The 12,978-nt window shown below is 36.8% G+C and overlaps 1 protein-coding gene across 1 annotated transcript in view; it reads right to left on the bottom strand.

The window, feature by feature from the left end:
- LOC125241114 (protein scabrous) overlaps positions 1 to 11,930 on the bottom strand; it is a 38,523-nt gene extending 26,593 nt beyond the window's left edge. The window contains exons 1-2 of the mRNA XM_048149441.1: positions 11,710 to 11,930; positions 337 to 502 (exon numbers count right to left, since the gene is read on the bottom strand). Of these exons, the coding sequence (XP_048005398.1) occupies positions 337 to 502; positions 11,710 to 11,894 (351 nt within the window). The 5' untranslated portion in view covers positions 11,895 to 11,930. The remainder of the gene's footprint in view (positions 1 to 336; positions 503 to 11,709) is intronic.
- Between the last annotated feature and the right edge of the window lie 1,048 nt (positions 11,931 to 12,978).

Genomic DNA, 12,978 nt, shown 5'->3' with positions numbered 1-12,978 from the left:
AGGATAAAACACGTGTTTCCGAGCTAGTAAGGGGAAAACTATATTTTTCATTCTTTGGCGGATTCCTTGTAAATTATATACATAATTGTATTTCAGATTTTATTTTTAAATGCGGATAGAACTGTATAATTTAATAAGAATATAAACAGACAAATATATTCTAAGGAAGTATAAAGTGGATTTATGTATGAAAATACTGAAACTTAATTCTTAAAAAGTTCCAATTGAGGCCAGAGAGTACCAGGCCCCTGCAATCATGGGGTCTGTTGTCTCTGTTAGCTGGATGGATCGTCATTTTCCTGCACCGTCATATTAGTAGAAAGAACTGGCGGTTACCTCATTCCGCATGACGTGCAGTTGGCGCAGCAGCGCGGAGTTGTCGAGCTGCGCGCGCAGCTCGCGCAGCTGCCCGCGCAGCTCCTGCAGCGAGGCGCGCGCCCACTGGAGAGTCGTCTGCTCATTCTGTAACTGGCTACCCGTTGCGGAAGCCGATGATATTTCCCTGTGAAAAACAACTTGTTAGTGTCGTAGGGTTCCCAATATTTTTCAGTCGCGGCGCATTTGCAAGTTTCAGATTTTATGACGACGCCCTATTCTATATAGCCACGCTATTCGAAATAGATAGGAAACAACGATGAGAATAGGAGGGTTGCTTTACGGCGCATTTTCCTTCTGAAAACGGTGCCGCAAGGCATCGCGGCGCACTTTATGAAAAACCCTTTACCTACCTACCTTTAATACAAGTAAAGAAGGGCTGGTCCAAAGTAGATTAAGTACATATTGATTAGACCGCCGTTATGTACATATTTAGCGAAAAAATAACTAAGCGTATAGGCGCGTACATAATGTGGAGGCGGAGAGCGATTTGTCTACAGTAAACTTGAAGTCAATTTCACTACCCGCATAACTGAAAACACTTGTTGTACTGGTTTTTAGTTATTCGCCCCATAATTTACGGGATGAAGTTTTAAGACAATGGTTTTCTGACTCTGGGAAAAATAATAAAAAAAATATTTAAGATCGATTTTTATACTAAATCAGTGTTAGAAGTTAAATAGGCCAAATCTTATTTATATAAATATATCGTTATTGGTAAGTTTTATTAAAAAGAAATTCTACTATTAAAAAGGTATTTATTTGTGAAACCCCTACGATAAAATGTTTAAACATAAACTAATTATGTATCAGCCTAAATCCCATACTAAAAATCGCCATCATCCTGTTTTTTTATACTTTTCCGCCATTTCATCTTAATCCTTAAATAATAAATAGTAAATCATTATATTATTTAATTTATTTAATTGTTTATAAAATATTGGGTTGGTAAGAAAGTAATGAGCGAATCATAACCAATATTGTAATTTTTATTTAATTTATTATTTTAATCATTTATCAAAAATATAACGGCCTTCGTTATCTACTACTTGTCTCCATCGTTCTGGTAAAGAATGAATAGCATCGGCGACGAAGTTCTTAGGTTTAGATTAAAAAAACTCAGCTATGTACTGTCGTAGATGGGCTTGATCATCGAACTTTTTTTCATTCAAGGCATTGCTTAGCGATCTGAACAATGCGTAATCCGTAGGTGCCAAGTCTGGAGAGTACGGTGGATGAGGTATCACTTTCCAACCTAGCTCCAATAGCTTTAGCCGAGTCACTTTTGCAATGTGTGGGCGAGCATTGTCGTGTAAGAAAAAAACTTTAGCATGCTGTGGACGATTCTGACAGATTTTTTGGTTTAAATTTTCAAGCTGATTACAGTATACTGATGCGGTAACAGTCATTCCACTTGGTAGGAGTTCCTGGAGTTCCCAGTGAATAATACCATGAATATCCCACCAAACGGACAGCATAACTTTTTTCGGGTGAGGCTCTGTTTTTAGTGCCTCTATTCCTTTTTCGTTTGGAGCTAGCCACTGACGTTTGCGTGTGTGATTTATATAAAAGACCCATTTTTCATCTCCAGTGATAAGATGGTCCAACAAGTTGAATGTGCGGCGAAAATACAGAAGTTGTATTAATAAATAATGAATAATAATTAAGCAATAAATGTGATTGTGGATAGCTATTACATAGTAATAAATAATGAATAATAATTAAGCGAGCCACGGGCCATCAAATATATGATGCATATATACATCACCATGCATTTAAGGGTTAAAACAAGCAATTTGTTTCATGATATCAGGGTTAGTCCGATAGTAAATCTTATTGAGGATGGATATATTGAATATATTCATCCCGTACGACTTGGTAGGAGGCTGAATATTTGAGTAACCACCTGGGCACATGGCGGGCGGGCTGGACGCCCGCCGCCGGTACCGGTGCCGCAGGACCCAGTTCCGCAACATCGCACGCGCACCAGCGTGTCTCCTGCTTCGGACTTCCGCTTCCGCTACACGCACTATTATTGTTTTAATTTATCATCCTCTACAGAAGGAGCTTTATTAATAACCACAATATCATCGTGATGTCTAATAAAACCAAAAGTATTCGATCAAAAAGCCTAAACAAGTAAACAGGTACCCTATCACCACTATTCACCACAGATAAGATATCTAGAGGAATCCGAAACTCACGTGTAATGTGTAAAGTGAAGCAAAAAAATTGGTATGCTTTAAGTGCATAATAAAATGCCGACCCAAAAACTCATATCGATATACAAACACATGGTAGGTACGTAGACAAATAACTTATCAATTCGAAGTACCTACTTCCGCTAATCGTGTAAATATTCTTAACCGTGATATATGTTTATCAATGATCAAATATATGTTCCAATCTAAAAATAAAGCGCACATATCTAATAATTTGTATGTCAATTGAAAACACTAAGGTCACATTCAACCACCGTTCAACTATGTATATTCATACATGGAACGAGGATTCCAAACAATTTTAGCAGTATATTCCTACTATTCCTGGATTTTATTTAAAAACAAACAGTAAAATCACTAACTCTTATAACATTTGTTTTATTCTTTTGGGCTTCAGAAACACGTCGTTAAAATATTTCGACTGCTCGGAGTGCACGTGCACGGGTTACATGTACTAGATATTGTAAATACAAATATAAATACCTACTATTATTTCGTCTAAGTAATTTTCTAACTCACAGATAATAGTAGTAGATTATAAATCAAGAGTCGAATACGCAGCTGTTTCTATTGAGATATTAGTTTTGGCACAGTTCGAACACATAGAAAGTGCCAATCCTATAAACTGAGATAGAAATGGTGTATTTTGAAGATAAATTAGATGAAATATGCAAACACCAGAAGCCCAACCAGAACCAAGTAAACACTGAATTGTGCAAGAACATCATATTTTACAGCAAGCAATTAAATTGGTATACTTTTTTCTATTCACGAATCGGGAAATACGATTCCTCACCAAAAAAAGCCCAGAGTCATTCAATATTGTTCCATTAAAGGTTTTATTCGATTCGAGTAAAACCACCATTGTAATTGTCTAAAATTAGATTAGGCAAATAAAATAAATAAGCACAAAAAACTGTTCGCTCTTCAAAGTAATAAGGCTGGGGCATTCGCAGGTAGATAGGAACCCGGCCTGTTTTATTGAAGCAATAATCTCCATTCAGAAGAGGGTGACTCCAATTTCAGTGGCATTATTAAAATTAAAAATTTAGGGAGAAGTTTGAAATTACTTTTTACGAATCTCTTTAATTATTAATGATTCTTCAATACAACATAGGCATAAAGGGTTATCGAATATAATTTTCGATAACGAACCTATCGTGTTGCCTAAATTAAATAAATACTACTTAGCCTCAATAACATTTGCAATAGTAAAAACATCGATAAATAGGTAAGTATATTAATATTAAGTTACTAGACTATAATTAAGTATGTAGGTACTTATTAAAACAACACCTTGTTCGCAAGGCAAGAACCTACGAGCTACGTAAAGCAAATACAATAATGTTGTCGGGGCAAACTAATACAGCATTAGATCGTTTTGTCTAGAACACGTAATGAATGAACAGATGTGGGGCGCAGCCGGCCGGAGGCCGCACGTTACCTTCGATTAATCTCTAAGCGGTCTAAGCACACTCCCGAAGAGCCGCGTGCCAGCCCAAATAGAACTTTTATCAGTAAATTGAGCCTTTTGAACGTGTTTCGGGGCTTTTAAAACTTTTTTCGACGCCAGGTGCAAACGCGCCATGTGCTAAGCGGCCGTTAGAAAAATACACCATGTTAGACCTTATCCTCATTAACTCTCAACGGGCCACAATGATATTCAATGTTGTATACCGGGCTTATGTTACTAAATTCTTTTAGGTAAATCTTCATCCTCCTTGCGTTATCCCGGCATTTGCCACGGCTCATGGGAGCCTGGGGTCCGCTTTGACAAATTATTTTAGGTAAATATAGCTACCATATTCATACCTAATTGGATTTCTTTAAACCAAGTCAATCCGTACAACAGTTTTACAGTATAAATAAAAGCAGGAGTCGGTAAGTAAACAATACAAATCGAGCGCTTCGTTTTCCGTGATTCCAAAATGGTTGTGCATGCGGTACGCGCGAGCTATATTTCGCTGGCTACCGGATGTGGGCTCGAGACCATCACTTCCGGTCGGGGTATAAATAAACATCACATTAAGGCCAGATGTTTGCCCCTATCGGAGTCATAACGATATGTTCCAGTTGGTTCAGCGCCGCTGCTGCGTTCCGCGCGCGGGCTCGAAACCGCGTTGTTCGTGACGCGAATATTTCTCAAATACATGACATTACAGTCAAGGAGCGCGCCTTCATGAATGACACGATGTATACTGCCGCGGCCGTACGTGGGCAGCGGCGTAGCGTATGTATTTTACTTACTAATATGTCGCAACCAACCAACTGTCTAATTAGTCGGATAACCGGTTTAAACGCCATCTAATTTAAGGGCTGAAAAACACTTAGACAAGTCATTGATTGCAACGTTTTGCCAGATGGCTGAAAGTAATGTATTTATCTAGTTAAATTGGATACATTAAAACAAAAGACAAAGTTTCATTTTTATCCAAAAAAGTGCGGTTTTCCGTACAAAATTTAACTGGATATATAAAGCTAGCTGGTACGATTGACGTTTATATTATTATCATGATTTCGAATCATAAATGTTTTACAATTAATATTTTCCTCGTGTAGGTGTCATGAAAATTATGTGTTTCACTCGGTGGCAAAATTAGTTTAATCTACTTGCCTGCAAATCCTCGCAACGCTCAAAATTCCACATTCTGAACCACTCTCTAAGCTCGCGGTTCAATATTGGAATATTTCGCTTGCTCTCGTATCAAGATATATAGGCCGTGTGATTAAACAACTTTTGCCCCAATGTTAAATACATAAATAACTATTATAGTAAACGCATAAACGTATTTATTTTATTTATTCCTTTGTTTTAGTTTTTAGGTCACATTTTAGTACATTGGCTGAGTGGACCAGTAATTTTCAGAGAGTTGGATTTCAATACAATTTGGTAGCGAGTGTCTATCGGCACAGGCATCAAATTGGATGCGGCGTTCAGCATTCTAGCTAACTAAAGTTGGTTTCTAACCAGACAATAGCAAGACAATTCCCGTATAAAAGTATTTAGTATAAATACAACAGAGTAGGTCACCGAAGTGGCAAAACGCGGGGTCCGATGCCCCGGATCGTGCCCCCTCAGCGCTCTCGAACGCCACTTGCGACTTTATATCGCACTCGCTAGCCCTCACCGGCCACTCCACACGAAACGTTCAACGCTCAACTCAACTTTTATTTATCTATTTTTTTGTAATCCATTTATTCGTAACTTTGCAGTGCGACAAGCTTTTGAAACAGCCCAATTAATATTTATATATAGAGAACTTGAGCTTTATGGCATCTTCGTAACTAAACAAATATCAGATGGCGATATAATTAGTAAATATATGTATTTTAAATCACACAATAAGGATTTTTATTTCTTCTTTAATATTTTACCGAGTTATGAGTGCCGAGATTAAATGTGATTAATGCTTGATATCGAAAATGTAAGACAATAATTTCTTAACCCCTGAAATTTATGGATGTTTAATCTACTTTACACTCTATAAGGTAAAAGCGTTGTTACGCGTAAATAAAAGAATAATGCACGGAAGTGGATGTTCGCGGGATCAGGGGCGTAAGGCACTACCCGGCAACAGAAAACTTAATTTACAGAGCGACAACTATGCCTGTTTCCATAGGTACCATCGACGCTGTTCATACGAACGAGTGAACATGCGTTTATTACATGCGTAGATTAAGAGAGTTATAGATTACATGCGTAGATAAGAGTTCATAAAATTCAAGGGCTAAAGTTACATATAACATTCGGCCAAGAATAAAAGTTCTCGTTATTATGAACCGTTACAATATTTATCCAACATATTACTTAAACTTTGAGCAAAAAAACATCAGTTGTACCTACTTTAGGCAGAGTTTTCCATTTATACCTAGTATATATTTATGCTGGCGATTTAAGTTGTATATTACGCGTTAGTTGACTCAATTATGTATTAGTTATGGTCTTAGTGTTTATGGTAGAACTTTTCATACTTATTTAGAAGAAATTAAAAAAATACAGTTAAGATCTATGAAATATTTGGTAAGTAAAAAATTTAAGAATAAACTTAAAGGGGAATATGACAAATACTGCCTATACATCAAAAAGTGCAATATATACTAGCAGTAGAAAACTATTATGATAATAATAAATATATAATAAAAGAACAGAGTAAATATACAACAAAGAGTATAAGGCTAAAAAAAGTTGTTCAAAGGAATGCTAAAAACTACACAAAAGGACTAATATGTTTTTGGTACCAAAGTTATATAATGAAATTAGCTTGCTAAGGGAAGAAAATAGATGTACTATAGCAGAATTAAAGAAAAAGTTAAAAGAAACGCTATTGGAGAAATTGCCCTAAGATATTTATCTACCTACCTAAAGTATAAATAAATAAATAAATAGATATAATAGGACATTCTTACACAGTATAAGTGTAATTGAGTAGTCCAGGAAGCATTAGCATGTAATAATGATAACCTAAGCTTGCGCATTGCATGTAAATAGTTTTAAGTTAATTAGTGCCTAATAAATATGTAAGTACCTAAGTATACTATATATAAATGTTAAAAATGAGCGCTATCTCGCCAACAAACTGCAAGACAGTTTGGCGAGAAACATAAATGTGAAAAATATAATGTACTTGTTAAATAAATAAAAAAAAAAAAAAGTATATTTTATCAGCCTAAATGTACTTATATAAGATGTTCTTAAGAAGCTATAGCTCGGTAAGTGCATTCGTCTGTGCCGGTGTGATCGTAGCGCCACGCGCTCGTCGTAGCCGCTCCGCTACGCAATATTGAGTAATCTAGTTACAACGAGGACGACGGCAATAAAGTACGCTTTAGATATTCTATGCTCGGCTCCTTGACTTATATGCACACTTCGGACTGATTGCAAGGGGCTTCGTTTACAATATGGCGCTCCATCCAGTCTCAAAGCTGCTTAATTGGTGAACATAGTAAAAACAAATTATACACAAACAAGTTAATTAGTGAAAAGTTAAATCTGAAAGTCCATTAACAAAAAATTTACACGACGCGAACTACATGGGCGAGCAGGAGCAGGGGAGCAATTATTGAATGTCGACCAGTCGATTTCGTGAATTTCGTTCGATAATGTCTCTACAACTAGCCATTTAAATTCTACTAACAGAATCGAAAACGAGTGATCATTACCATTACCACTACATTTAAAATGACTAAGTAGCCGTCCTTTTTCAAAATATCATTTCGTCGTTTTCAGTCTATTGAACGACGAATTCGTGCTCAGTGCTTTCGAAGTTTGGTACAATTTATGTATATTATATTATAAGAATTTTCCTAGTAGGTATATTTTGCTTCAATTATGTACTTTAAAAAGACCGACACATTTTACCTAAAGGATTTTTACCAAAGGAAACGCAAAGTTATGTTTATCTTGGTTTAGCAATTAAATAATAGCTCGAAGCGAAATCTTAATCTAATGAAGGGAATTTTCAAGAATGAGATAGATAAAATAAACTGAACTTCTAAAGCAAGTATATTTAAAAGGAATTACCGGCGCGACTAATCTAAATAAATTAGCCCAAAGGTACCTACCACGTACCTACGTAATATTTTTCTCTATCTAATGGACGTTTGGTTGATACGTACTTAAGTACGAGTATGAGTACTATGGTAAATGATAACATTGGTGAATAATAAGTACTGTTTTGTCGTATAAGGTACGAAGCTATGCCAGTGTTATTGAACCCCTGTTGGTCACGTAATATCGAATATTATCGGCCATTATTCTATAAAGGCACACTTGATAAAAACATCGGCAGTGTAGACTGTACGTACTTTATACCGTCTACTAGCTAGTAGCACTACTACTAGCAGTAAAAATAACAACACATGCCAATACTGTAAGGTGCATTAGGGTAATTCCGAAAGTCGTCTAATTACGAAAGTCGCATAAAAATCACCATTATTTCCAACATATCAAGATTCCCCTTTCGGATTTATCCGAGCATTTCTGTCATTCGGAATTACCCTAATGCACCTTACATGATTCAAATTAGCCTGGATTTATTTCACTGAACTGATTAATATCATAAGTAAACAATTATACTGTCTGAAAGTACACAGGTATTTTAAGGTCTCGACAAATTTAGTTTTCATTTTTATTTTATACTAGCTTTTTCCCGCGGCTTCGCCCGCGTACTAAAAGTATAATCTTATTCAAACGTTGAACTTTGGACCCGCATTTCACGCCCCTATGATGTGAATTAAAAAAAATCCTTTCTTAGTGCTCCTTTACACCTTATAAGGAAGCCAAATTTTGAATCTCTAAGGACCAGCGGTCTCAGGTTGTGCGTTGATATGTCAGTTTTGTTAGTCAGTCACACAGAACTTAATTTAGATAGAAGAAACAAATTCATATATTTGTATAGGGGCCGAGCGTGTCAAATTTTGTACTGAAGTTGATTCTTGCCTGTAATTTTAAATATCTCAGGCTCTTGATTGTTCATAATTTTTATGTTGTTGCAATTGAATATCACGTAACGAGGCATTTTTTATGTTTTGGTTGACTTCAACTTACAAAAATTGACGCCCGAAAGCTGCAAGCTGCGAGTAAAGACGGACAACTCAGTGGATTTCACTGAGTTCATTTGACACGCTAAGTAGATACGTTTGCTTGATCTATGGTGTATATGACATCTGTGGTCAGTCAGTTTCTTCTTTTATATATTTAGACCTGTTTTAATGCAGGGCAAATGAACGGAAAAAAAATCAAGCTTGTTACTAGGTACAACTAAATAGACTAGGTTCCCGAGGGCAGATTTCAAGACAGGCAGATTTCTAGTTATGTATCATATTACCCTGTGTTACAATTTCCCCCTCATCGCTAAGATGCATATGGTTATCGAGTACCGACTGATCCAACATCTAGGGAACTACATATATTAAATTACTTACATATAAATACATATATTACTCGTACCTAGAAGACAAACAGTATACCTGCCAGCATATACCTACTGCTGGTTATTAAAGCTTAACAATAGACAGGATTATAAAATTCGCCGAGCCTGTAAGTATTATCTCCATTGTCAAAATTAATGAAAAATTCGCAGTGCTGTATCGTGGTTGAACAACAATATTTTCCTGAAAATCAGTAAAACCATGCCAGTAAATACTTATATACAACTGGGAGATATTTCGATTGCGTTTAGCGTGAAAAGTAGTTTTTTTTTGTGAATTATCGAATGAAAGCTTTATTTGTTCGGCACAAGTCGGTAAACGTACAGTTAACCAATCTGAATCCTAGGCCACTGTAGAACCCTTTCACTGTAAAAGTCAAACTGACTTCTAACTTCTATATCAGCAAATAAAGCACGGTGTCAATACGACAGAGTTCTAGAGTGCCCTAGGATTCCAATTGGTTGACTGTACATATAAGTAGGTGCCTACCTTTGTACTGTTTAACCCATTCCAAGCCCATGACAACACATTTTCATCCTGGCTCAGCTCAACGCTTCCACCAGGACTGTGACTAGTAGGTATACACGTCATTAATCATTATTAAATCTCTTCTTAAGCTTAAGAAAAGAAAAATGTCTTTAAGAAACGATAGCTGACCCTTTAGCACAACTTGCCTTGTCACGCGCGAGTCCATACATCAAGCGCGACTTCAAGTATGGACTCGCGCGCGACAAGGCAAGTTGTGCTAGAGGGGCTGGTTGTTGTAGTACATGGCTTTATATTATACGAGTCCTCTTTGCATATAAGACTACAATATTCATACCTCCATAAATAGTTGCATATAACGGAACTGCATTGATTATTTCAACCCAGTATATACAATACATACATATACATATATTTGGCATTAGTAACTCGCACAGATCGGGTTACACAGGTTGAACCGCAACACAATGTAAATTAATATTGACTACAACTGGTTTCCAGTCTTATAAGATCTGATCTCAATCAATAGTGTTCCTATAAGTACCTAATTCCTTAGTTTTTTCCAAAACTACATTTTTACTAGGTAAGTACTATTGATCCTACATAAACATTGTAACATAAACAATGCGTAAACATTGTAATATAAGGAACGTCGCCTTGACATATGTAGGGTGCATTAGGGTAATTCCGAATGACAGAAATGCTCGGATAATTCCGAAAGGGGAATCTTAATGTGATGGAAATAATGGTGATTTTTATGCGACTTTCGTAATTAGACGACCTTCGGCTACAATTACCAACATAGGTAGGTACCTAAATGTACATATGTGCCAATCCATATCGAAAGGGACTCTATAATGAATTTCTTCGTATAGTAATAATTTGGGGAACTAAGTATATATATATTACTAGTGCCTTCGCGATATGCTTATAAAACGCAAAAGTAAAAATAAAAAGCACTTTCTTGATCACAGTCAAACCACAGTATAATAAAGAGTACTATCGTACAGTATGGCCACTCCCGCTCCCCGCTGAAAGTGCCGCCCACCCCCTCTCGGTTACCTCACAGTTACCGCCTGTCAAAAACGCGAACAATCGACCTGTCATATCTCACTCATACAAGCATGGTACGCGTTCACCTACACGAGCTTAGAATGTGTGCTAGGAACGCGCCTCTTTCATATATTTGATCGCCAGTGTCCGAGATGTGGTCAAACTATGATGGTCTTATAAGCGCCATGTACGCCATTGGCTCTTAAGTCTTTTATGACAGATTCCAAAAATTGGTTAAACAAAAAAGATCTAAAAATATTATCCCAAAATATAACGAGAATCGTTTGAGAATTGCAACCTGTAGGTAGAGGAGAACATCTGGACATATAAAAAGCATATCTAGTTAAACCGTAGACCTACGCTGCCGCTCCGATCAAACGGTGTAAGTTCCGACGGCCAAAAGGTCCCTTTCAAAATTGACTCACATTCACTTTTCTTTTTCAAGTAAGTACCACTTTATTAGTAATAGGCCTTAAACTAAGTTATATCTTATATGTATATTATGTATACGATACGGTCAACCTCGAAAGTTAACCATAAAACGATGTCTCATTAACAGATCAGGTACGGCAATTAAAAGTATAATAGTGCTATTATTCAACCACTAAGATTGACCACATGAAAAATAAACATGAAAACTTACTTCAGTTCTTCAATTTCACGCTTGAGCCGCGTAACGTCTGTTAGGTGCAAAGTTTTCAAAATCTCGATCTGCTCCGCCATCGCCTTTATTTCGTTTTTCATATCAAATTCGGCTGCATCCACGGCAATCATAAAACATGTTAAAGCCAAAGCCGCACACATTGCGAAGCACTTCATTTTCACCATCGTAAGTTGTAGCGCGGCGGAGGACGGGACTGAGCGGCGAGTGGCGCGACCGGCGGTTGGCGCGAGAGTGTCTCGCGGGTCGCCGCATCCCCTTAAATAAACCTTGCACCCTGCGAGGAGCAGATGCGTTCAACAGTTGTTTTGTAGCCCACAACTCTAATGTTTTTTTCTCACTCACGTACTCTGTGCTAATGATAATGTACTTGGGAAAAAAATGTTTTCTCAATCCATCTTTCACCTAAATTTAATTCGCAACAGCATCACCAGCACCACACAATGACTTGTACCTCTTTTGAAATAACTTGTACCTCTTTAGGTTGGAACTTTAGATGTAGGTAAATACAAGCTGAATGATGTTGGGTCTGCTGTATAAAATCCCGCTGGCAATCCCTAGGTAGGTATAGGTACTCAATTTCAACTTAGGCTGCAAGCGTTTCAGCAAATAACTAAAACACTGGAATAAGTATTTTGTACACGTGTATTTAATCCAAAATGAGTAGGTACAGTTAGTGATGTGCAAGTTGCGGAAACTTTCCAAAAAAATCTTAAATTTCATGAAAAATTCACGAAACTTTCACGAAAAATAATAGGTTGTTATTTGTTATACAAGGGGGCAAAGTTGTATTTTAACGTCGAGTGTGGAATTGAAAAACGAGCAAGTGAAAGGATTCTATAGTTGAACCACGAGCGAAGCGAGTGGTTCGTAAATAGAATCCTGAACTAGCGAGTTTTTTAACACACGAGAAGTAAAATACATTTGCACCCGAGTGTAACACAAAACTTTTCCCCTCACTATAGCGAGGAAACTACAACGCGAAAAATGCGTTTATCACTGCTTCCAGTAGTTCCATAGGTGGTAAATCATCTTTATTTAGATTCACCTACTTTTATCAATTTTAAAGCAGTTAATTTGACTTTATTCAAGGTTAAATTACTTTACCCACTAGTGGATAAAATGCGTTTTTACCCGCTGGTATTAAAGGACAAAACACGTGTTTCCGAGCTAATGAGGGGAAAAGGAAATTTAAATTTATGAAATGGAAAGATTGGAAAGTTTCCATCCATATAATTGTCCATAAAAAGT

This window comes from Leguminivora glycinivorella, chromosome Z (assembly GCF_023078275.1).
Source record: "Leguminivora glycinivorella isolate SPB_JAAS2020 chromosome Z, LegGlyc_1.1, whole genome shotgun sequence".
Classification (NCBI taxonomy): domain Eukaryota; kingdom Metazoa; phylum Arthropoda; class Insecta; order Lepidoptera; family Tortricidae; genus Leguminivora; species Leguminivora glycinivorella.
This window is presented reverse-complemented; position numbering and strand designations above follow the sequence as displayed.